The sequence below is a fragment of the Zosterops lateralis genome (genome assembly GCF_965231275.1).
Source record: "Zosterops lateralis genome assembly, chromosome: 3".
Taxonomy (NCBI): domain Eukaryota; kingdom Metazoa; phylum Chordata; class Aves; order Passeriformes; family Zosteropidae; genus Zosterops; species Zosterops lateralis.
In genome coordinates this window covers 79,197,497-79,224,182 of record NC_139764.1, presented here as the reverse complement: position 1 = coordinate 79,224,182, position 26,686 = coordinate 79,197,497, and the positions used below count along the sequence as shown (strand labels likewise).

The following is a 26,686-nucleotide window of genomic DNA, read 5'->3' as shown; positions in this document are numbered from 1 at the left end:
CCGCCCGCCCGCCCGCCGGGGCCCGGCCCGGCCCGGCACCATGCTGAACGCGCCGCCGCCGGCCTTCCCCGCGCCCGCCTCCCAGCAGCGAGCGGCGGCGGGGGCCCGCAGCAAGGTGGGCCGGCTCTGCCGCTGCCGGGCGCTCGGGGGGAGGTGAGGGGGGCCGCGTTTTTCCCGCTGCGCCGGCGGCGGCTGCCTGGGCCGGCCCCGCCCCGCCCGGCCGAGCTGCTGTGGGTCCCGGTGGGTTCCCGGCTGCCGCCGGCCGCTCCCCTCCAGCCGCCCGAGGGGCCGCGGCGGCGCTCGGGCTCGGGCTCGGGCTCGGGCTGGGTCGGGCTCGGCTGTGTCCCTGGAAAGCGCTCGGTACTTCTCGTTGGAGAAGGCGGCGGTGATAAGGCTTCCGGCACTTCCTGCCCCGGCCGCTCCTCCCGGGCAGGGATGGAGACTTTCGCCTTGGAATTACTGCGTGCAGCTTATGCCTTAGGCCTTGGAGCTTCATCCTTGGAGGGGCTTTGAGAACGCTTGTTGTCTAGAGACCTTGCTTGGAAGGCAGGCTTGGACTAAAGTAGCATTAAGCAATATGGGTTTATGTACGCTTTAGTTTTTTTTGCTTCTGTTTTTCCTGTGGTTTTGTAAGACCGCAGTTCTTTAACCCTGTTTCCTGTTGTTAAAGTTTGGATCAAAAGGATTGTCAGGCTGTGGTGCTGTTGAAAAGGAAGGTGTCAGACACCCCGAAGATCTTGCTGTGCCTTTCAGGACAGGCGGGCCATGGCAATAGCTCTCTGGAAAGCTCCTAGACTTGTGCCCCAGCTTTCTCTGGGTGAGGCTTGCAGTTGCTGTAGGGCTTGTGGAAAGTCCTTATGAATGCTGTGAAGGCGAAACTTGCCTTACCTGACCAGGATTTTTAAATCTCCTTTCTTTATTGCTTGTAGTTTTCCAGACCATATCTTAAATGATTTACCGCCACAGGCAGATGTGGTATCTTCAGTTTGCTTTGGGAAGAGTCATCTGAATGTTTGTTGGTGTTCAGTAATTTCTGTGTCACTACCCAGAACACTCTCTTAAGCACCCTTACTACTGAGTAGGGCTCCCAAATATCAGTGAATAATACGAATTGGGTTGTTTCTCTTTTTTTTTTTTTTCTTTTCTATTTTTTTCTGAGCCTGCCTATAGAGCGTAGAAAAGTGTATTCCTAGAATGGCTTTTTCTTCCTTTAGAGTTTGAAGTTGTTTGTACATTTGTTATTTTTCAGGTACCTTTAAAACCAGGAAGGAGTCTTATGGATTGGATTCGGCTAACTAAAAGTGGGAAGGACTTGACTGGTTTGAAAGGGAGGCTGATTGAAGTGACTGAAGATGAGCTCTCGAAGCACAATAAAAAGGAGGACTGCTGGATATGTATAAGAGGTTGGTTGCTGTGATGTTTCTTCTGCATTTTTACCTGGCTTCTCTTTTCTGTAATTAAAAGAAGACCAACAAAACCAAAAAAAAAAAAAAAAAAAAAAAAAAAAAAAAAAAAAAAACAAAAAAACAAAAGTCACACTCCAAGAGAAATTATGCACTTCCTATGCTTAGGCCAGGTGTAATCTTGACATAATTTGGCATAACTTCAAGTAAGAGATTTTGTGTTACAAAGATTTACATTGCTTCCAAGCCTTTGAAATGAAATCTTCCAAATGGGCCTATTTTATACCTATTTTATTGCTGCCTATGAAAATAATAAACCCAAGATTTTAGGTAATGTATCAAATAAAAAGGACTTAGCAAGAAAATAGGGCTTTGAAAATGCTGACATGTACACTTCTCAGTCTTGGACAGTTTATGATTTTGAGCAGTTGGCTATTTCTGAGGATTCCTTTAGAGCATCCAGAGATATATAAATATTAAAAGTAGTACTTAAACCTGGAAAATGGTCTTTGGGAAATAACTGTGAAAGCACACATACTACTTCCTAAAATTTGTTAATGCAAATTACATTGCCATACAGAGCAACTGTAACCTCTGTCTACAATGGCAATATCTGTGGTTACCACGCAATTCTGTTATTATTTTAATGAAATTTTAGCTCAGAAGTTGACTCATATGTTATTTAGCAATGTGTGAAGGTGGTCTGGAGCAATAGCTATGGCTAGAAGAGTGTTTTCTGAGTTGCAAATGAAGTTCCTAATTTTCCTACAGAAAGGAGTAAAATATTTATTCTGTGGTTTAATCATTTAGAGGCTAAAATACACTAATATCACTGTAAATTTGTTAGAAGATAACACCAATTTCTATGAAGACAGAACCACTCTTCATACAGAAATGTCCCATTAGCTACTCTGATCTTAATCTGTTAGTCATAAAATTGATCTGGTAAGGAACAGCATTGATATTTAATAAAATGTCATGTCTGAACTTCAGCAAAAGAAAGTTGAGTTTCTGGGTGATGGTGATTGTATTATTGTTGAGTCTTAAAGGGGATGAGAATGAAAGTAAAAGTAAAATGTTATTCAGGACTGGCCTTTGAACAAAATCATAGGATTGTTAATTCCCTGTGCTGCAGTTGCCTGTGCTAGTAAAACTGTAACAGGAGGAGAGCTAAAGAAACATGCCCAAAGCATGGACAAAGTTTCCTGTGGACATCTGTTAATTTTTCACTCTGAAAAAGAAACATCTACTGCCGACAGAATTACTGTCTAAAAATGCTTCTGTTTTCCTTTTAATCTCATCCTACCTTCACTGCATCTCTGAGGCTGTTTTTTACAAGAACTCCATCAAGTTGCCTCTGTATCTTTCCTTAAATTTTTTCAGGTCTGTCTTTTCTGTGTTCTCAGATGAATATAGAAAAAACCATCATAACTGAAAATCACGGTAGCCCTCATATGTGGACAGTTAGTAAAAAATATAATTATGGAAAAGCTAATTTAGATCTCTGTATTGGTAGTAGACTGTGTCTCTATAAGAAAGAGCAGAAACCCATGAGAGCAATGTGAAGTAAAATAATAACAGAAACTAACTTTGTTCAAAACCCCCGTGTGATCAAAGAAAGCTGTCATATAGGACACAGATTTGTATATAAAGGGAGATTCAAGGGACTTAAAAAACACATGAAGGGTATATAAATGATATTTCTTTTGCTCCAGCAAGTTTGATGGTAAATCTTAGTAATAGTCAGGAGGCCATGGCTTTGCAGATGCTTAAAATTTATTGTGTGCAGTAATCACTGCTGCACACAAGATGGCACAGTGAATACAGCCATCAGAAGAGCAGGTCGGTAAAGTGTCCAAAGATCCTTCTTTTGTTATTGACTGGGTCTTTGTTGTTGGCTGGGATGGTTGTTCTTGCCAATTAGGATTGATCCAAGTATGTCTGCCGCAGGCTCAGAGCTGAATACCTTTCTCTCCTTCTGAAGTAATTAATATACAATTCCTAATGTCTTCAAAGCTTCTTCTGAAAGTGCTGCTACAGTTGTGTTTTTAGTAGCTTCCTGTTTTGATAATGTTAAATATCTTTAAATATTCAGCTAGGTAGGAATGCAATAATCATGTTAACAGCAATATGTCTGTGGTTAAATCTGTTTATAGCTGCATTCTTCAGGCTCCAATAACCCAGTTGCCTAGCAACAATAATTAGCCTTCATCATTTCAGACCTGTAAAGAAACATTGTTCTATCACACTGGAAGTGTAGAAACAGTGCTGAGCCCTTTTACTGGGACAGGTACAACCAGAGTTGTGAGCCATTAATGAGCACAAGCTATGTTAAGTTTCTTATATTGCTGAATCTAAAGAATGGGAGTTTTGTTGGTGATGGTGACAGTTTTTCCTTCTGTGAGACAGTTTGTTCCTGTAGGCATTCTGTGACAGTGATGGGTGGTGGATAGGGAAACAACTATGACAATTTCAGGGATAACTTAATTGGAAGGGAAACTGAAAACAATTCTGTGCACTAGCTGGTTCAGTTTTGTCTCATTTTAAACCTGCCTGTGGTACTTTTACCCTCTAGCTAGGATACATCATGTTCAGTTTCTAGGTTGAAGTCTTAACCTAGGGCACGTGGTGTGGCATTGTAGGATTGGCATCTCCATGTGATAAGATACCTCTTGTGCTCTGTACAATTGTGCCACTTATGTTTGGGTTTTTGTGAAGTCATACTGTGTGTTCCAATTATGCTAGTGCACTCTTCAATTTATGCTAACCTTTCATTATTTTTGGTGACAGGAGTGGTTGTAGAAATGCTGCTCATATGCTTTTATATTCTGTTTTCTTCAGGATTTGTATATAATGTCACGCCATACATGGAATACCATCCAGGTGGTGAGGATGAACTAATGAAAGCAGCAGGAACTGATGGTACAGATCTCTTTGATCAGGTGGGAACAACTGGCAGCAAATGACACTTGCTCACTGTACTTTGAAAAATGCATATTTTGCAATTATTTTTAGGCATTTCAGTGGAAATGGTGATTTGAACTTTTTCAGTCCTAAGGAAAGGCAGCAGGTCACTGCTCAGAATGACACTTACGTGTGCTGGAAGAGACGTGTAGTTTCAACTTTGTATCAAAAGACAGTAATAAAAATGTCACTTTATGTTGTTAGAATTATGCTTCAATTAGACCTCTCTTTTTTTAGCAGAAATAGCAATAAAGCTAGTAACAATTTGAGATACCACCTTCTTAACAAATTGCTGCAATGATTACTGTTGTTGGAAAGGCCTGTTTTTCTAAGGGCTTTCACTTACTGAAAAAAAGCTTGTGGAATTCTTTGTGTATTTACTTGGCGGCTGCATTAGCAGAACAAAATGCTGGAGCTTCTATTAACTTTAACTGATGAACAAATCACAGGATGACAGTTGGTCTCTTATTTGTTTACCATTTCTTTAAATGTTTTGAAAATACTCAGAAAATAAAGGCTCTGCAGGATGGGTGTGCTTTCTGCAAGGAATCACAAACTTGGTGCTGTAAAATGTGATTTGCTGAGTTGGTATTTTTTAGAAACAGACATTCTGTGGGTCTCCATTACTCACTAGGCTTATCTGAGAAACTGAGGAAGAGCAGAAAAGAAATCTCTGTTGCTGAAAGGAAATATGTTTCCACTTTACATGATGTGCATCACAGTATGTTATGCCTTCATTTGCAAAATGTTTTTAATGTTGCAAATAAAGATGGATAATGTTCTAGGTTTGTTGAGTTTATCCTTGGTTAATCCTTTCACAAATGAAGTGTTGGCATAATTCTTTGATTTCAAGAAATTTGTAGTATCAAGTATCCAGTATCAAGTTGTGGCTTGGAATTATGTTGCTGGGTAATTATATGATGTCCTTGAAAACAGGAGTCTTGACATCAGTAGTATTTGGGGAAGCCCCTGTAGTTAAGTTCAGATATATGCTTGCGGCTTTCTAGTTTTTTGTCATGGGAATGGAAGCAGGTTTAGGTCCTGAAGATATGATTTTCACTTTTATTGTTTCTGGCTTATGACTTTCCTATAACTGCAGGTGTTTGTTTTCCCCACTGCTTTAGCATTCTGTGTCTGTCACATAGTGGTCTTTTTTTAAGAGCTTGCTAGATTGCTAGTGTTCCCCAAATTTCTGTAAAAATTAACTGTCATTCATAATCCTTCATTTCTTTCTGTTACCTGTATATGAGGAAACTACAACTTGTTGATGAGATTCTTTATCTCATCTCCTTAGCTAGTCCAGTTGAAAGTTTTTATTTTTAAATATAGATACCATTCAAATTTGTCATGCAACACTTTGTTTCCTTTTCTCTTCTTGTGATGTTATCCTGGATGCCCTATCAGAATTCGCTTTTCTGCCATCCATTTCCTCTACAAGTTCTCCAGTCCTGGTCTGTAAAGCTACTGCTTTTTCTTCACTTTATTTTACTTTCTAAAATAGGGAATTTCCAAATTATTCAGTGATAGTAAGACAGAAGCAAACAGAAATACACCAGCTTGGTAGGAGGTGTTTGTTTTTCTTAACTATTATTCTTCATGTTTGTTTCCTTCATCCCTTTTCCTTTCACTTGTCTAAACAAGACTAATAAACATTGTGGTAATGATAAGGTCTTTGTTCTGTTAGTTGTGTAGCATGGATCATAAAAATTCTGTTCTGAAATATATTCTATAGCTCAAGGTTATGATGTTCAGATATTGCAAAGTATAAATGAGTAAATTAAACTATTGTAACTTTTTTCATAATCCTATTGTTTCACTTAATGCCATGATACCTGTAATAGAAGTAAAAATAAGTACTGTCTGATGTACTAGTGACTTCTAATGTGTTTAAAAAATAATCTGCTAAATGAATTATATTAGTCAGTGTACAAAAATGAACTTTTCTATTTCAGTACATAGAACAACATAGTAAGAATTCCAAATTTTATGAAAAAGTATTTTGTTAATGTAGGTTCATCGTTGGGTCAATTATGAATCAATGCTGAAGGAATGTCTTGTTGGGAGAATGGCTGTCAAGCCTATTGCTGCTCCAAAAGGTGAGTTGTTTTAAGAATGAAATATTGTCTATTATACTTTTATGTTCTATTATATTCCCAAATTATCTGGAAATTAGGAGAAATCCTATATCACCTCATATTTATAAGGAGAGCCTCTATTCTTGCATATATTAATTTTTTTGCAGCAGATACCTGAAGATGAAATTGTTGTATAGTTGAAGACTTCTTGTAATGTACTGCTATGTTTCTTCTTTTGTTTTTAATCATTAGAAAACAGCTGTGCATGTGTGCTATACATCTGTGTACATAGAAAAGACCTTTTACTGCCCTGCCATCCCTCTTTTTTTTTTTCTGATCTCAGAGGGTAAACTGTCATAGGCAGCTCTCATATTGAAATAAAAGTCAGTATTTTCAATTTGGTGATTTCAGTACTTATGTACATCTGGCAAGTTGCATATGTATCGAGATATTTGGATACACTTCATGGGCAGTTACTCTTTCCAAAACACTTTGTTGGGTCCTTTAGTTTGAATTTACCTTGAGAAATTTTTGCTGATACTACAGACTCCTTTGAGACAGGAAAGCAAGAAATGTAATATAGTCTTAGAATGCAGGTGATGGTTTCCAGAAACTTTAATCTTCAGTTTATTTTCGCTTTGTAGGCCACCACCAAAATTTGCTATACCTGAGAAGCAGACACTGTTACTCAGTATTGGCCCTTAGCAAAACTGCAGTGAAAAGATGAAAGGATTAATGATTGCAACTATTTTTTCTCCAATTCATACTTTAGTTCACAGTTTCAGCTGTCTTGTAGCTCTTCAGCTCCTGAAGAAGTGTGCTGCGTGCTTGCTTAATGCTTAGATAACAACAGTTAGGTTGAGGTTGGTCTTTGTGCGAAGTGGAATAGTATTTTGCATCTCCATGATGCTAGGTAGCTAGTTCCAGTGTGGAACTTTTAAGGTAAATGTTGGGAAATACGGAGAAACCTCGGCAGCATAACTGCCTCACTGAATTGAGGCATTGCAGAGACATTATTGCTACTTTGTCAACTGAGTTAGAAATTTAAAAATAAACATGAGTTTTGTTGATTTTATTAATCTAACTTTTCTGTGACTGGAAGGAATTCTTGTGACAGCCAGTCAGTAAAACATAAACACATCTTTGCCCCTGATGGCTCTGGCATTTCATTTTCTTCTGTTCCCTTTCTCTGCTTTGTTCTGTAATGGGACCATCCCTTTTGCTGTAGTAAAACTTACAAGATAAAGGTTGTCAACTATATAAAACCAGTTCCATTGCCTTTGTCACTTCTAGCCATTTCAGTCTTGAAAAAAGGTAATTTTGTTAATAAAGAATCAAACTGATAACAGAACTACAGAGTGTAGGTTGGAGAAGATTTCCAAGTCATCCTTTGAACAGCCACCACCTTGTCCACTAAACCATGGACTAAGTGCCATGTCCAGTCATTTCTTGCACACTTCAAGGATGGTGACTCCACCACCTCTCTGGGCAGCTTGATACAACACTTGACAGCCCTTTCAGGGAAGATCTTCCTGACTTCCAACCAGAACCTCCCCTGGTGTAGCCAAGAGGTCTGACTACAGCCTCCTTTTAGGGAGTTGTAGAGAGCAGTAAGGTCCCATCTCAGCTTCCTCTTCTCCAGGCTAAACAACCCCAACTCCCTCAGCCACTCCTCATAGGATTTTCCCTCTAGACTGTTCACCAGCTTTCTGGCCTTTCTCTGGAACACTCCAGCACTGGACTTGCTGAAATCCTTCACTGTAAGATTCTCAAGGTTTACCTCGGTTCCTGGGAGGTTATGTATCCTCCTCCTTTGAATTATCAAATAGTGATTGACTTACTTTACTATTAGCCAGCAATAATTCTAATCTTTTATCCTTCCAGAAGACCATATTCTGTAAAGTTTGCATTTCAGAATAGAAGAGTAAATTAGTAAGTTGAGATGCATGTTTTTGAATAGAGGATTAAATGGGCCCCATAAGTATAGAGGGAAGACAAGACTTCAAATTATGGATTACATTGCTTTCTTTTTGTGGCAGAGAGTGAGTGTTCAGTAGTAGGACAAACACTGGTACTTGCAGTTTGGTACAATCTCAGTACAGAGCAAGGAAGGCAGATGTTGTTTTGTTGGGCCATTGCCGGAAAATTTGTATTTGTTTAGCTTAGAGGGGTTTTTTTTGTGTATTCTGGTGGTTTCTTGGAGAGGATGCAATTTGTTTACTGAACTGCTTAAGGAAGCTGAAGTTTGTCCTTGCACACTCTAGGTTGGTTTTTTTTTTGGAGAAAGAGGAAATGTTAATGTTTTGTCAACTTGGATTTTGAGAATGCTGCTTCATCCTTTGGTAGTGACTAAGAAGAAATTCTGAAATGTTCCTTCTGTAGTTTTAGAGTGGATCTTTGCACTGAAACACGTAGGGTTTGTTCTTGCTGAGAAGACCAGTGAAATATGAAAGAAGTATGTAAGAGGTGATTTCAGAATCTTCCTCAGCAAGCCTGTACAGCGTGAAACTGCTTGATGTCCCTTCAGGGTGCTCAGCTGTAAACATTAGCACCTTCTGAAAAGTTTTAATACTGCTGATGTTTCCAGAGACACTTGTTAGTGTATAGTAACATAGTCTCTATGTTACTTTAGTGGTTACTTGGGAGTCAGAATGCATGTTGTATTATTGTTAATTCAACAAGATTAGATGGAGCTGTGATGTCATCCAAGGAAGAGAGACGGGGCTCTGCCTTCAGTGTGTCTCACACGGTCCTTAAAATTGCAGTGCTGATTTCTGTGCAGTGTGTTAAAGTGTGAAATTAGAGTAGATTTCTAAACACGAAAAATTATCTTTCATTAGAAATAAGTTTTTGTGAACAACTTGCCCATCCTGGCAGAAACAAAAAAGTGATGTATAGTAGAATATGCAGATGAATGTTGCCTCAGCCATAATTTTGTGGAGTATTTTCTTTTTACCTCAAGTAAAAATATGTGGAGGATTTTATTTTTGCCTTTCAATGGCACAGCATGAAAGTCTCTAATGGAGGTTGGTTTTGAAGAGCTCTCTAATAATTTTGCTGTACTATATGGTAGAGTGCTTTGCTCTAGGAGCTTTCTTTAGCTTCTCTGCAGCATTTTTCCTCTAATACTGGCTGGTGTGATGTAGAGCACTGGGAAGGATGTGGAAGAACAGGGAAGAAACATTGCCATTTTGGTTTTCATAAAAGGAAGTAAGAAGAACAGTTTTGCTTCTCCTACTCCTCAAACTTGGCTCCCATAAGAGAGAATGTATATTGGATCTTTCATATTAGGGCATTCTAAGATGTGCAGTGTAGAGAAGGGCAGAAAGGCGCCCAGGCATATCCAGTGGTCTACTTTCCCCACAGATTTACTGTGAACAGAAGGACATGTGGCTGAGAGGTGCAGTGCCTTTCCCATCAAGCTGAGCACCTTATAAATGAATTGACACTGTGTAATTCACCTGCTTGATTTTTTTTTTTTTTTTTTTTTTTTTTTTTTTTTTTTTTTTTTTTGTCTGCTAGAGTTGGTTGGTTTGGAATAGTTGTAACATACAGTAGAATTAATGAATAACTCAGATAATAACGTGAAAATAAAACCGTTTAGCAGCAGGAGCTTATAGAAAGATTTCCTTTCTCTTGTGTTCCTGCCAAGGATTTGGTTTAAATTTCTAAGGATTGAGTTGGTCAGATTTGCAGTCCACTATGTCATGTTGTGAGACAAGTGTCATTGGAATTCTTAACAGATTCAGTGAGATTCTTAGCTATGAAGTTTATAAAAGTTGATTTGTGATGGGGTTTGTTTTGAGTGTCAGGGTTCTGCCATTTCCTGTCCTTAAGTGCAGTGCAAATTTTGGTGCTTTTAGTGTACCAGTTTTTTTAATTAGACACAATCTTCTGGAATTGTCATCAGTGCTGCATTTGTTTGTTGCTTCTTGATGTCTGAAGCATCCTGGTCACTCTGTGTTGGAAGGTTTATTTGGAGATCCTTACTTTGGCTAATTTAGCATGATGTGGCAAGTACTGTAACTTCTTAACTGTTGTGCTTGTTTTTTTCTTAATGCTTGCAGAGATTTCTTCTACTATATCTGAAGACAAGAAACAGCTTAATGGTAAGTTTTCACCTGAATCAAAGTGGGGAGTGAATCTCAAACAGACATGTATATCTTTGAATGAGCAATATTTACCCACACTTCTCTTTGCATTTGAATCCAGAGCTGAGGCTGTAGTGATCTGTGGAAATTTCAGAAGGCAAAATCCTAACCAAGTATTTTGAATTCTGTGTTTGAAAGTATTGTAAAACTGCAGTAGAGTAGTGTAGACAAGGGAGGTATGGGATGGACAAGCAAGGTCAGCCTGTCTATGAAATGCTGGGAAGATTTTCTGCCCAAATCAGAAATCAAATCAAATTCTGCCCTTTTCTATCCAGTCAGGTCTTCCACTTGTTTTGCTGGATCTTGATTTTTTTCTTTCAAAGTGCAAAATTTTGCATTTCCTTTGGAGCTTCATGAAGTTTTTGTCAGCCCATTTCTTCAGTCTCTCTGCATCCCTTAATAACCTTTACCTTTCATGTTTTGCCTGTTTGGGTGATAGGTTATTGCTCTGACTGGGAGAGTGTGTGCCCTGTAGGTTGCTAGTGATTGTGTGAAACAATATCAGCATTCCCTAGGGAGTGCTAACAGTAACTAGCCTCCAGCTGGACTTTGTATGCTGATCACACCTTTTGTGACTTGCAGTTCTACTCATTTTCTGTCTGTGATGCAATCCACCTACCAAACCCAGCTCTTTCCAATGTGGCTGTGCAAATGGCATGAGAGCCTTTGTCGCTGGCCTTGCTGTCCAGTGGGACTGTGCAAAGCAGTCCTGTGATGTGCAGGATTGTAATTCTGCTGTTCATCTGGTCACCTTAAACTCTTCATTTCATGCCTGCCATGCCTTTGGCTTCACCCACAGCATTTCTTTATTTGTGATCACCATGACTAATAGAGCACTTTGCTTAATTGGTTCACAGATCACCTGAATCATCATCTTTGTATTGCAGTGTGAATCACTGTTTTCATGTAGCATCTTACAGTATTTCAAAATAATTCATAAATAACTTGGTTTGCCAGAATGTTCTGTTTTATTGTGACTGTTCATATATTTCTCTGGTCTTGCAGAAGCAAACAGGAGTATGTATGACCATGGATTCCTGTTATCCCTGGAGACCAAGCAAATTGTACTATGTGTGTCCTCAAGAAAGGCTTAGCTTTTGAGAAGGCTTTTATCGTTAGGTGATTGGTTTTCTTTTGCAGTGATCTGACTGCTCTGCCATTTAGCTTCCTTGGCAGCTGCAGATGGTGTGTGCTTAGGAGTAATTAAGGATCAAAGAATAAGTAATTCAACTGAGTTTTAATTGCTTTGGGTTAATTCTGGATGATCGAATAGTTTTGACAGATTGGATTAGACCAGAGTGGCTCTTTTTGTTTTTATCTACTTCCCAAGTGGTAGAGCCGCTCAATTATGTGTTTAAGCTTGTAGTCATACTACAGAAGTTATTGGCATTTAGAAGATCATAATCTGGGTAACTGCAAATTCATGTGCTAATTATTTTATGCAAAGCCATTTCATGTTTGCCAGGTTTGTCTTTGGGCTTCAAACCAGCACTTACCAACTGTTCAGTTTGCAACTTCTTCCATCATCATTCTATTTAGCTTCTTTGTGTTAAAAGTGATGCAGGATTGCAGTTGCTTTTATCTATCTCTGTCCTCAAGTTTTTGCCAAATATGTTCAATTTCTATTCTGCCAGAGATTAGTACAACTGACATTTTGAAAGACTGACCAACTGTTGCTTCCCAGCAACGGCTGTTTGACACTGTTTTATGCAGTTAAATAGTTAAAGTGAGTATCTGAATTCTGTGAGAATTCCTAGTAGAGTGCTGTGTAGAAAAAATGGGCTGATACCTTTGCTTAATCGACTGACATTAAATTTTACTTGTAAATTAGGTTAGATCAGACATCTCAAATTGAATAAATTAAATTTATTCATCTGAATTGTATAAACAAATAGTTCTGTTAAAGGAAAGTCATTCAGATAACCTTTTGTACCTTTTTGTGCTTCACAAAGTGTAAAAGCACAAGCTAATAACAGGTGAAACTGAGTACACTGCAGGTACTGTGGTGTATAGAACTCTTAATTTCTGAAGTAGACCTCTGTATTTTAAGACCCTGCTCTCCAAGAGAAATGCTGAATAAAAACTAAATATAAAATATACATAGTCTGGCTACCTGTGGAAATAAAGCCACCAAATACTGTTCAAGGACACTTAGAACATTCAGTTAAAAAAACCAAAACCACAAACCCGAAACATACCTGAGTATTATTTATATTAAACAAGCATCCCAGCAAATATTTTAACGACTCTCTGCTCTTTGCAGGTGTGCTTCCTGAGAAGAAAGTACTGGCTTCTTCTGCTAAAGATTTAAGTCCAAGGTAAGCCTTTGTCTGTCATTGTCTGTTGGACATTCTATTTAAGAACTCTGTGCAATTCTTAGTAAATAAAAGGCAAGTTCTTCTGTGGGTAGCTCTTGAAATTTCAGCTAAATTAATATATATCATTACCATCCTTATATAAGTAGGCAATTTGAAGTTTGGGTTTAAACAACTCGCCAGAGGTCATATGGGCAGATGATGGTTCTTTGCTTGTTCTGTTGATTCCTAAATCTTGTGCTGCCTTGATTGTATACAGATGTATGGCTTATATTTGCAGGCTCCTCTGCTTTGTTTCTTGAGAAAACTCATGGGAAGTGATTCCAACTGGACTGATTACTTTCTTGACACTAGCTAATTTGTCCATAAACAATTGCTGTGCCTTGAAAAAGGCATCATTTCAAGTTGGAATATATTAAGATGTGATAGCTGCGTTCAAGTTTCTACAATATGTAAAGGAAAGCAGGCCCTAAAAGGTCCCTGTGGTATGCCTGGTGTTGTCACTGAGGCATCATTTTACTCCCTGATGCCTTTGGTCCTCAAGGTGCAGTTTCTCACTTGGCATCAAAATCCCCTGGGAGTGTTTCTTCTCTGGGCTACTTACATGCCCTAGTCATAAAATACTGTGGCTTGTGAACAAACAGTTGGAATGAGGTTTATTTTCTGAAGCACTCTCCAAACATCACTGCTTTTCTTCCCGTGTGTGTCTGGCATATTCTGGCATGTGACCTGGAAAGTGTGCAGCCTAAAATGTGTTGGCTGTCAGGAGTGTTTGCTCCCCCCTTTGTGCCTGTTTTTCTGGTCCAGGAGCAGATGGAAGTATGGAAGTTACCTTCTGGCAAGTGTAAGGCCATGCAAATAATGAGCATTTGAAGACTACTTTTTTTTTTTTTTTTTTTTTTTTTTTTTTTTTTTTTTTTTTTGACCTTACTGTGGGTTTTTTACAAGGTTTGGACTTGGGAAATAGGAATGAATGCAAAAACTTGATTTGTAGAGGTGAAGGGAACTGTGGTTTTGTGGTATGTGCATCAAATCTTTAACTCTTGGAAGCCACCCTGCCTATTTAATGCATTTGTCTGGACTCAAGATTTTGATCATCCATATGCAAGGTTCATATACTACAGAGAGAATGCATGTGCTTTTTAAGTAAAACTAATGCCATACAATTTTAACTACCATGTACTGACTGTCAGGATACATAAAAAGATAGTTATTTTAGTAATTTTGTCAAAATTACTGACTTTAAGCTTAGTCTTCAAAAGTAGTAAGTAATATGTTTGGCTTGTAAATCTGTTTAACAAGCTCGGTTTGAGGCCTTGATGTTTTAACATGGTCAAAGAAAGTACGTTTTTCTTTTTTTGTTTTGTTTTGTTTTACAGTTATGACTGGTTCCAAACAGAGACTTTGATCACAATTGTCATATATACTAAGCATAAGGTAAGTATATTTCATGAAGGAAGATTTACAAGATCCAGTTGTGATCTAGCTTGAATTCTGGGAGAACTTTATAAAAATTGTTGGATTTTTTTCCTTTGGCTATGAAAGGACATGAATACAGAGTTGGTGATAGTTGACTGTCAAGACAAACAATTAAGGGGAGAGATCATCATGGATGACCACTCATATCTTGTAGAAGTTGGTAGGTACTGTAATTTTACAGTTGCAAGTACTGAATTTTTATTCTACTATATTAAAACCTGCTTATCAGACAATAAGCATTTTACATGTACCAATTAATGTTTTAGTCCTCTTTCATTAGAGATTGTTAAAGTGCCTTGATGTAAAGGAATTATGTTGTTTATCAACTCACATCTTCATTTGCTTATTATGTACTGAATTTCTTACATGTGGACTAAAATGCAGTAAGAAATTGATTTTAAAGTTGTGTAAAATGTTTCTTCAAGTGTGTTTTTTACCATTATTAAAAGCCCTCATTCACAAGAGCAAGTGCAATATTTGCAGATTGGTAGTTTTACATGAGCCATTGTTAAAAGTAATGGGAAAAATAATGCCTTCATGCATGAGGCTTGTAGAAGCCATAAATCAAATTTCAAGGTCAAATAAACATGCATAACTTTTTAGGGTTATTATTTCACTCAGTATTCCTAGACTTACTTACACTTTCTGTGCATATTATGGCTGGAATAGAATTTTGTTATTGCTTAACACAGAGTTTGTTTGTATTTATTTCAGACTTGGAGCATGCAGTTTCAGAAGATGTGGCTGGTAATTTCTGTCTCTTGCAACACTTCTGTATCTCTTCTAGGATAGTCAAGTCAGGAGTTGAACTTCCATGATCCTTGTGGGTCCCTTCCAACTCACAATATTCTGTGATTCTGATATCAGAATGTGGAATTTCAATTTATTTTTCTGACTCATCAGATACTTTACAGTTTTACTTACCATCAGGTCCTGACACAGTCAATCAAACCAAGCCATAACGTTAATTTTTTTTAATTTGTGGCATTTGGGCCTGTGAAAATAATAAGTTGATAGGACTTTCATCCCTCTAAATACAACTAAATGTTAAAATAGCTGGAAGTTACTTCTGTTGTGTCTTCTGTTGTAAACTGTTCTTTGCTTAGACTGGGGTTTTCTTGGATTTGATTATTAATTCAAATAGCCTTGAAAAGAAAGTAGTAAGTAGTGGTAATTACCAGTTTCCAGTACATGAGGACTCTGGGTCCATGAGCATTTTTCTTCACTAGAATGGTCTGTGAAGTTGTCCTAGTTTCACAATCTATTTAGCAAATAATGTGTATTAATTATGTATATGCAGTTAGTGCTTGTTTTAACTGCACTACAAAACATTTTAGAGACATAGGTTGGAAGTACCTTCAATTAGATACTCTAATGTAAAAAATTAATTATGTGCGTCTTGAGAAATGAATAATTGTTCTGAATTTCATTATAGTTGATGTGTGAAATAATATTTTGTGTGGAATATAACTATACGGAATATAACTATCTTTTCTCTTTTAGTAAATATTGCTGAAAAAGTAGGGAAAGTAGAGATTGTCTTAAATAAAAAGGATAACATTCATTGGAAAATGCTGGGACAGCCCCAGGAGGGTCACAATACATTTATCAAACGCACAGACAGAGGTAAGCAATTTCATGCCAGCTACCAGCTGTTTTAGGGCTTCTTGGAGCTTGTTATTTGTATTTGTTTTTTTTCAGGATTCTCTTTTTCTGTTGTTGTACCTTCATTTCTTTTAGAATTGTTGTCTGATACTGAAAGGTATTCAGGCATTTTTCTAGAAAGGGTTTGACTTGGAGGGAGGTGTTTTGCTTTGCTTTAGTTTCTTGGTTTGTTTCGTCCCACAGTGGAGTTGAAGATGAACATTTCCCAAGTGTTGTTCCATCTCATGGTTACCTGTGTGCTTAATGGCCTCTGTCCATTTGAAAGACATCTCCTCAGTACACCCTGAGGAGAGAGTGCATGGACAGGTGTCGATCATTAGGGGAGTAACTGGAGTGAAGGAATAAAACCCTTCACTTCCAGGTGTTACTGTAGATACAGTAACATCTGTCAGTGCTGTAAGGTTGTTCCAGTACACTGCATCTTTGTAACTTAAGCTCAGATTAAATAAGGGACTCCAAGTCATGTGTAGGTAATAAAGTCAGCTCTGAATTAGCTGATATGTCTGCAAGAAGCAGTAAATGTTATATATGGATTCATTTTGTGGTTACAGAATAATATGAACTTGTTGCAGCACCAAAGTACATTTCAGTGATCAGTGTGGGTTTGGGTTTGTTTCAGCTAAATTAAACATTTCTGCACTATTACATTGTGTAATCTAACCACACTCCTGAGTTACTGCGGTCACCTAGTTTCTCAAAAGCCCTCTTGGTCCTCTGTCTAATAATGCTCAAAAATTGACTGTTGGATTATAGTCTGCCTTATTATGTGTGAAAGCAAAGCTGTGCATTTTTAAAAAAATGCCAATTGTAAACAGACATAGTTGAAGGGGAACTCTGGAAGTCATTCAATCTAACCTCCTGCTCAAAGCTGTTCAGTCAAGGTTTGAATATCTCCAAGGACAGACTCTCTCTGAGCAGCTGCCCCAGTGTTTGACCAGACCATCCTCATGGTGATGCCTGGTGGGAATTTATTTTACATCTCACCCTGTTTCATGAGTAGCTCAGCTATTCATGAGAGCAACATGAGTATGTAGTATTTTCTTTTCAATACTATGAAAAAAAGAGGAAAAGAAACACTACTTCACTGAAATTGCTCCAGTGTAGAAAGTGTTGTTAGAAGAGTGTCATGCTCAAGTATTCTCATAACCCGTCAAATTTTGAGAGGCTTTACATTAAAAAAATACACTGGGACTGGTCACAAATTCTACTCTGAAAATGGCAAACAACATGGTTAGGATTGCTGTAGGAAAGTGACTTCTCTCTGCCTCTTTTTTTTTTTTTTTTGGTAGAGCTGCTATAGTATCTAATAGCCCATGAAAGTTCCCTTGAGTTACAAACCTGCTTAGGCAGTGTGGTGCTGTGATCACACTGATATTCCAGGTTGGAGATAAAATACTGCAGTGCTGAAACAAAGGCCTACCTGAACAATGCTCTTCTAAAGGTAGAGGAGGAAAAATTACTCATGATCATCTTCTTTACTGAAGGCTCCTATAAACTCCCTGGAGCTTTCTCTTCTCCAGGTTGGACAGCCCCAGCTCTCAGTGTATCTTCATAAGAGAGGTGCTCCAGCCCTCTGTTCATCTTTGTGGCCCTTTTCTGGACTTTTTCCAGCAGGTCCACACTCTTCTTATGTTGGGGACCCCAGAGCTGAACATGGTACCCCAGGTGGGGTGTCACAAGGACAGAACAGAGGTGCAGAATCACCTCCCTCAGCCTGCCCAGTCTGTTGCTGAGGAGTGTGGTGTGATGCTGGCTTATGTTTCATTTGCATTCCACCAGCTGGTTTTGGTCTGCTTATGCCCATGCTGTACTTGTATTGGGAACTCAGTGCAGGTGCAATTTGGTACAAATGGTTCTGATAGTTTTTGGTGCTTTTCTACTTATTCCCAGTCAATAACTCAGAGGCTCTTAAAATAACGTTATAAATGAGTCCTTAAACCAGAATTATAAAAATTATTATAAGTAATTATCCAAGAACCATCTATTTATTTTCTAAGTATATAGTGAAATGCACAAATCTGTCTCTCTTATTGAAAGATATATAATAACAGAATGATAGATTGAGACTTAACTAACAAATAAAATATTTCTAGGACTGTTCTACAGAAAATGCAAGTTGGTTTCTAAGACAGAAGTTACCCATGACACCAAACTCTTCTGCCTAATGTTGCCTAAGGGCACACATCTCCGTGTTCCCACTGGACAACATGTTTACCTCAAACAAGTTATTGCAGGTAAGAAAAATTGGGAATGTGGTAATGGATATATTCGCATAAATCCTTTTCATAGTGTTGGGAGAATGCCAAGTCCATGGCCACTAATTCCCTGGTTGTTGTTGGCACATCTCTGCTTCCAAGATCACAATCAATGCTTAATAATGAACTGACTGGATTAATATTAAGGGAAAGCTAATCATTGGGATGGCTGGCATTTACTGATGACCTTATTCTCTCTAGTGTCAACTCTCCCTTTAAAAACACCAAAGCAGTGCTGTTCATCTTTGAAGCGTGGGAAGCTTATTGTGTATGTCTTATGTATCATTAGTCAGTTCCTTTTAGTTTGCAGCTTTTTTTGAAATAAGGAGGGTACTCTTCCAATTTTTTCTTTTCTTTTTTTCCTTCTTCTGAGGGATTTATGGTAGTCATGGTAACACTGCTTTATACTCCAGTTGCACAATATTAACGATAACGTGAGGTTATGAGCAGAATGTGCCTTAAAAAGTGCATGTGCTTTTACTCAATGTGCTGTTCTTCAAAGTTTTGTAAAAGCTTAAAAAAAGAAAACAGAAGGTCAAAAAATTAGCCAATTAACTATTATAGAGGGTACTTCTTAAAATTTGCATATTAATAGTTATACTGATCACTGTACTTGGATTGCAGTGTACATCATAGAGACTTCTCAGAACACTTTTTAAACATCCACTAATTGAGAACTGTTTTGACCTCCTTCTCCCCCCTTCCTAATTCTTTACTAGTGCCCAGCTCTTGAGATCTTACTATCATTAAACAATAGTTTTTTGACATGATACTGCAAGAAATTATAATTGTGCGGTATTAAAAATCTGCTGTTTAAATTTAGAATAAATCAAGCTGTGGTACTTGAAAATTAATGAAAATGTTTAGATTTTCATATTCTTTGGGGATGACTCAAGATCTTTTCATCCTGTGTCCTGAATTGCTAAGTAAAATGGAAATAACATACTCAACTTTTTAACTGGGAGTAGAAGGCTTCCAAATCTGTAATAAAACCTGGTGCAGTGGAAAGTAATAACTTGCCTGAAAGCATGGGATGATTTTATTTTTATGGTGCAGGGTATTTATTTTCTCTTTGTTTATTTTGGTATTCGTTTGTAGTATCTGGATGTAGAGTACATTTCATGTTATTTGAGCTATATTTCTGTGTGCTCTCTAGGGACAGAGGTAATAAAACCATACACACCTGTGTTGCCTTTTTTGCCACTGGATTTCCAAGAACCACCTCACCATGATGGAGTGCATATATATTTAATGATTAAAATTTATTCCCAAGGACTGTTCACACAGGCACTTGACCACCTACAAATTGGTAAATATATGTTGGGAGGTTGTGTTTGGTTTTGCAACAATTTTATTATTTGTAAAGATACACTGTCTTGAGTCTTGGGATGTTCTTATTGTTTCCCTACTTAATCAGGACTTAAAACTTCTTTTAAGCCTTATTCTCCATTCCCTGAATGTAAAAGCTTGTCCTCACTGTAACTAGGAGTTGTCCATTACAGAAAGCTCTCTCCTGAGTGGTGTATGTGAACTGTATCACACATCACAGTTGATGCCTTTGGTGTCATATGCTCTGAGAACAGCTTCTTGTACTTCTGCAAAGGAAAGTAGGTCTGGTTTATGGGACTTAGGATGGACTTACTTTTCCATTTCAGATATAGAGGTAGATTTTAACACTGACTTTGCAAATGTTTGTGTACTCATATTGTGTAAAATCCGTCAGAACAAAACATTTTATTTGTACATCTCTTTTTTTAACAAGAATGATCCTTGTGTGAAGTATATAATACCTTTCTGAAAGAAACCCTAATATTACAAAGATGAAGACAATATGAAATGGCTTTTAAAAAGTCATAATGCTAATTAGCTTGTTTTCATCAAATTAATGTTTACTTTTTAATTTTTTAAATAAAGGAGACTATATTTCTGTCAGCAATCCTGAAGGCAACTTCAAGAAATCGCAAGTTCAAACTTCAGAAGATCTCCTTTTATTGGCAGGAGGCACAGGTTTCACACCAATGGTTAAGCTGCTGAATTTTGCTCTGACTGAAGTTAGCTGTCTCAGGTATGTGGACTTCTTGACACACAGGCTTCAGTGTTAATAAAACAATTAACAAATTAAAATGATATGAAAGCATTTTTCTTCAACTTACACCAAAAACTGGTATGCTTTAGGGAAGAGTCTGTCAGAAGCTGTGGTAATTTCCACTTATTTGGTCATTGGGTACCATCAAATAGTGGACTGGTTCTGAATTTAAGTTGTAGTACAAATGGGCTCACTGAGTAGAAACTTTGAGGAGGTTTTTGTTTGTTTTTAATTAGCTTCACATTTGAGTGTCTTTTTTCAGTATAGAAATATTACAGTGTAGATATTGGGTTTTGGACTCAGGAGGGCTGCAACTGTTTACTTATGGCTTCTCTCAGATACCTTAGTGTTGTAATTCTCTAGGGAAATGGTTTCTCCCTCCTGACCTCCTGGACTCCCTGACCACTTAGAGTGACCCTTACTTCCTTTTTTGACCCCATTGGCTGTGGTCCAGCTATCTCTCCTTTGAGCTGGGAGGCTATAAATTGTCTCCCCTTCCTTTGCTCGCTCTCTTTCCCCCCGGAAACTCGAAGAATAAATGCCTGGGACGTAGGTCCTGGGGAAAGGGCCTCTTCTGAGATATCTCACCTCGTCCTTGATAAAATTCTCTCCAAATCCTCCTAATAACTGAGCTAGTTAAAAACCCCGAGAAGGAAGGCAGGAGAGGGAATATATCACCTTAGAATAGTTAGCTAATGGTTTTAGCTTGCTAAGCAGCAGTAACACAGAGTTCCATTCGAGTTCCAGTTTTCACAGATTTATATGTCATTTATCTAAGTACTAATATTAAGTATATTAGAATTTATGAAAAGATGTATATTGCATATGCATTCTTACTCTGTAAAATCTATAAGAAAGCATTATTTGCTCTTGATCAAGGGAACAGGTTGTTATGTCCTTCAGAACTGCAGAACTAGTACTTCTGCTGTTGAAACATAGATTAATTGTACACTAATCTTCATACTGAAGCTACAAAGGATGATATAGACGGCAAAAGTTTATTTCTAAAAAGCCAAATCCTAAATCCAGACAGTATTCTTATATCGTTATATTTCAGCAGTTACATATAATCCTGTTCTGTAAGCAGAGAGGCTGTACTGTTTGGCTCTTCCAAAATGTGTCCTGTACTGTCAGTAGCAGATAAAAAGTGGCTGACTGGCTTTGCAAATCTAAAGGATTTGCATTCTATCATCTGTCATCTGACAGAGTGCTTGGGAACACATTTTTAGTTCTTTTCAGCAAAATTTCATATGGGAACTCAGTGTTAGTTTATGGTGCACAGCATCTGTTTCCTTACTGGTCAAAGTAAATGAATTTTTCCATCTTGCTGTAGAGGCTGGTTAGATGCTGGAGTGACTTGAACTGAGACAGGTGCTATTTATGTGTAGACTCTATAAGGCTTAAACATAAATTTGGTTCCTTGGCCTTATATTTGCTCTTTAACACTCAATTTATTTTTTTGGAAAGTACTACCAGAGTGTCTTTTATATATGCGTGTTTATCTGTATGAGATACATATGTGTGTATATGTATGTATGAGCAGTATAAATATGATTTGCCTGGAATTGTCTTACTTTGCAAAGTAACTAGCCATAAGCTTGGATTGCATATGCTAGGACACAAAGTGCAGAAAGCTGAGGAATGATTTGTACAATGACAGACTTGTCACCTGAGGGTGCCAAAGCAACCTCTGTCTGGAGTGCTGGGCAAGTGCTGCTAAACCTCTGGGGCTGAACTGTGAACACTGGAGAATCTTCAGCTTCCCTGGGCAGCATTTGCTGCAATGGGCCTGGATAATTAGATTTTCATTCTTACTGTCTAGACAAAGTCTGCCTATTATCTTGTAAGTCTATTTCTTGCCTATGGTAAACGGGCAAAATAATTTGTTCCCTTCATAGCTGCACTATTCTTTTGTGCATCAAGTCATGATGCTCTTTCTTCAGTCTTGTTTCCCCTTTTACAGGCCAAATTGTATTTGGCCAAAGTATTAACTATAGAAGAATATTGGTCCTCTACTCTTGCTTTTTCAGATGAGGTTTTTTTGTTCCTTTTGCTGGTTGTTACAGCTGCAGTCAGGTGGGTATGTTTCTTAAAGAAGACTGAAGCACAAAGGCACTAAAATACTAGGTAGGGGGCAATGCTCTTCTCAAGTACAGGATGCTTGTAATCTATTATTGATTTTCCTTGATAGTTGTATCTTTGTCTCCAGCTTTTCATTTCAAAATTACCACTCTGTTCTCATATTCACTTTTAATATAGCGTCCCACTTACATCATCATTCTTGTTTGGAAGGTAATTTTTTTAACTTTCTATCTCCTCTTCTTCCTCCGTGTTAAAATCCTTCAAGGGTTTCTAAACTCATCTTTCTGAGCAGTCTTCCATAAAACCTTGCATACCAGTGTTTTTAGTTCATTAAAATCTACAGCCCTTGAAGTAGTTTCCAGTACGTTAGGTTCACTCTCTTTTCTTACAAAGTGCTGATGAAGTTTCTTATTTGTTATCTAAATATTTGTCATCATTCTGTCAAGCAGCTTTTCTTTACTGGTGGGGATCATATCTAAATTTCCACTAATTCATTTTAGTTGTGTTCTCCCTTATTTCCAGCAAGACTCTGACCAGTTTATTCCAAGTTTGTAATTTTCTGTTCTTTATAGTGCTGAGTACTGAGCAGAAATGCAGCAGATAAAATTTGTCTACCCTGGGGAGTACCAGTAAGGGTGTCCCAAAACATTATTCTCCAAATAACCCGTTTCTACTTTTGTGCCCAGTGAGCAAAATGCATGGCTTTCCTATGCACGTTTTATTGACTTTCCTCCCACCTGAGTAACACTCGATGCTGTGGTGCTCCCTGCCACCATTTAGAGCACTGCTTTAGTGTAGTGGGCTTTATTTTCCATATTTTTCAGAGAAGTGGGCCCTGGGAAGCATGTAAAGATTCTGGCACATGCTAGTTTCTGAATAAGATGATTTTAGTATTTAAAGATGTAGCATAGTTCATTTGGTGCTGTTTTGTCTGTCCCAGGCAAGTTTTCCAAAGCTTGTTCAGTGTGTCTGATTTTGACTTATAATGCCTCTGGAGAAAGTAAAAAATATAAGTAAAAGGTTTCTCTGTGATGCATTAAGTTCTGATTCTTTAACAGAAACAATCTGCAGTTAATTTAATTTTTGTTTTGTTTTGTTTTATTTTTTTTTAAGGACAGTGAAGCTGATCTTCTTCAACAAAACCGAGGATGACATACTCTGGAGAAACCAACTAGAGCAGTTAGCTCTTAAAGATGAAAGGTAGTTAAAAGTCTCATGAAGAACAACTTGTAACATCTCTGTGTACAGAACAAGTCTTGGGGCTTAGACTAACTGTACAGCTTTGGCATAAGGGCAGATTCTGATTCTGTAAGTCCTTAGCTAAGAATATAATGAGACCTAGGGAGTGGAAGGAGATCCATGGCTCACAGGTGCATAGTAGAGTCTATGTTGTTATGTTCTGTAGGTCCCATGGGAAGCCAGGGATTTGATTTACAGTGTTTAATAGATAGTTATTAGAGATGATAGATTAGATGAGATGATTTTTAAAACTAAGAAGCTTTTTGATGCAGAAGAAAATTTGCCTTAGCCTTAACAATAGAAAACACAGTTACCAAAAAGGAGCATAGAAGGGAGAGAGAAGGCAAATGTACTTCAGGAGAAACATTCTGAATTTAGAGAAGTCTTACAAAAATATTTTTGGTGTCACTGGTTATGAAAATGTTTATGTAGAAATTAAAAGTTTAATTAGGCTCATTACTTAATTTTTTTTCTTAATAATTGTTGCATTTTGCCTGCAGTTACAATGTAATTGCAGGTTAAAATGCAAGTAGTGCACTTGTAATGTCAGCTTAATTCAGCAGGCCATAGTTCTGTCAGGAGACACACGATTATCAGGTTATCCTTTAATTTCAGTTCCCTTGCTGTTACCACTTGATAAATTGTCACTGGTTACATTTTATATGATAAAAATAGGTTTTGTTTATGGTTAATTCTTAGTTGAATTCTTGCTCAGTAGAAACCTCTTGTTCCTTCACAACATTGAAGTGAAAAATCAATACTATTTCATACCCTTGTGATGTCTGGCACATTCAAAGCTTTGTAGTCTAGACATTGAGCAAATTCACAGTGAAAGCCTGTTCTCCCTTTCCATAGGAGCCTCAGATACAGAAGTGCTTGGTTTTTACTCAGTTACTATTCTGTTAGTGAGTGTTTGAAACCAACATTTAGTAACAAGTATTTTCTCCTTACTGAAGTTGTACTGACATTTTCATGAGTTTGGCCAAGCATTCTTTTCTCACTGCTTGGGTATTGAGCTACACCAACATTTGTTGATTAATGGAGCAGTAAAATCTTTGCTTAAGTATCTTAATTGGTATGAGCTGGGCTTTTTGTAAGGTGAAGTAGAAAGCTGGAATTTTTAACATTGAAAGATTTGGTTAAATAAATATGCAATATTGGAAGTTATTTGACTGGCTTGATCATTAGGAATGACTAAATACCTGTGACATCTGATACTGCACAGGGGAGCTGAGCAGAACAGGAAGATAATCATAGGGAACATTAGTGTCTTGGTCACTAGCATTTTGTGTAGCAGATTTCTAATCAGAGGTAATATTTATAAAACATTCTTCTGCTTACCAGGTTTGAGGTTCAATTCATTCTTTCACAACCATCAAAAGAGTGGGTAGGTAAACAGGGGAAGATTTCTTCATCTCTTCTCTCTGAGTTTGTGAAAAGAAGCAGAAGAGACTCCAAAGTGCTTATCTGCATCTGCGGTCCAGCACCTTTTACAGAACAAGGAGTACAGTGAGTATTTTAAATAATGAACCGGAAAGTGAAAAAATTTTAAAAATTTGATCACCTAATCAGCTGTAGTGTTTCTGATTTGGTAGTCTTTAAAAAATGCCTTCACATTGTCTACTTTGTCTACAAACAAAAAAAAATTAAAAAAAACTACCTTGCACCATATTCAAGGAGTATATTTATATGTAGCTAAGTATCAGCAATATGTAAGTTTCATGAGTTACAGTAAGTGATCTAGAACTTTCTGAAAGCGACTCTTTAACAGTGACCTTTTTTCCCAAGGTTTTAAATGCTGCTTTTAATTTGGTATTTGTAGAAAAGTTGGAATAATATGAAATAAGCTTTCTTTGTTGGTTTTAGCTTGATAAATTAAGTTACAGAAATAGAGTTCAAAGGAGTTGTTCTATCAGAAGCATTTTTCTCAATTATTTTTTAAATTAATGCATTTATTTGTGTCTGTACCTAGTATTTTCTTGGGTTTTATGCATATTTTAAGATAAAAAGTCCTCTAAATTTCTCTTGGCCAGCTTCAAAATATTGAACCAATATGATGTCATTTGCACTTCTGCAGTCCTACTGAAAACAATGTGTATTGGCCAATAATTGTGCTGCCTCTCGAGAAATCTAAGATAATTCAGATATCTGCCTTTATTTTTAGAAATTATTTTCATTACCCAAAAAGTTCGTATAGTATATCTGAGCTCCTGGGCATTGATTGTTTTCTAAATGTACTTCCAGGGGTAAAGTTGAATGTGCATGTCTGAATAAAAACAAAGAAGTGGTGCTGAATTTATGTTTCATCTGTGTCTGTGGTGGGTTTTGAGTTCCAAATCCTAATATTGCCAACTTGATTTCTGACTTTCAGATATCTGAAGGACCTTGGATACTCCCAAGAAGAGATACACGCTTTTACTGCATAAACCCATAGGAGGATATTGATGTTTATTTGTATAATTCAGTGTTATTTATTTATCTTCATGAATTTAAATAAGTGAGAAACAATTTTGTAAGACTTGAAATTTCACTCTTGGTACCAAACTGTTTCTTGGAAGAGGCATATCTTTGACAAAAAGGTTTTATATACTGTGTTTTATCTTCTTTTTGTAAATATTTTTGCTAATATTTAAGTCATCCAGGGTATTAATTTATTGTAGAGGCAAGCAAAAAAATGTAGTATACATTATGTCAGGTGTTTCATGTTGTTGGTTCATGAGAATTCTTAAATTTATGACAAGCTCTGATGAAGGTTTTGACTTGATAAAGCTTATTATTTCTTACTGTAAAAAGTCCAAAGAGCAATACTGTCTGAAATTAAATATTGCACTGTAACTCAGGTAATCAGTCATTGAAAATTTTTCCTTTTCATCTGATGTCTCTATTTGACTTGCAAGTGATCCAGATACATTTTTGGCTTTGTAAACAAAGAAGAAAAGTACCTTTGGTAAAATACAAAATTTACATCAAAT

At 37.4% G+C, this 26,686-nt stretch overlaps 1 protein-coding gene across 2 annotated transcripts; it reads left to right on the top strand.

The window, feature by feature from the left end:
- On the top strand, positions 1–26,686 carry LOC310906617 (cytochrome b5 reductase 4-like). 2 transcript variants are annotated; one of them, XM_083856021.1, is made up of 16 exons: positions 1–115; positions 1,250–1,403; positions 4,245–4,345; positions 6,379–6,463; positions 10,510–10,551; positions 12,857–12,911; positions 14,288–14,345; positions 14,454–14,547; positions 15,102–15,134; positions 15,891–16,013; positions 18,146–18,286; positions 19,464–19,616; positions 20,222–20,372; positions 23,589–23,675; positions 25,059–25,223; positions 26,086–26,686. In XM_083856021.1, the coding sequence occupies exons 1-16, from the start codon at positions 41–43 to the stop codon at positions 26,138–26,140; spliced, it is 1,572 nt and encodes a 523-aa protein (XP_083712147.1). In that variant the 5' UTR covers positions 1–40; the 3' UTR covers positions 26,141–26,686. The 2 variants fall into 2 exon arrangements, with proteins under 2 accessions (XP_083712147.1, XP_083712148.1); XM_083856022.1 differs by lacking the exon at positions 1–115 and adding an exon at positions 436–587.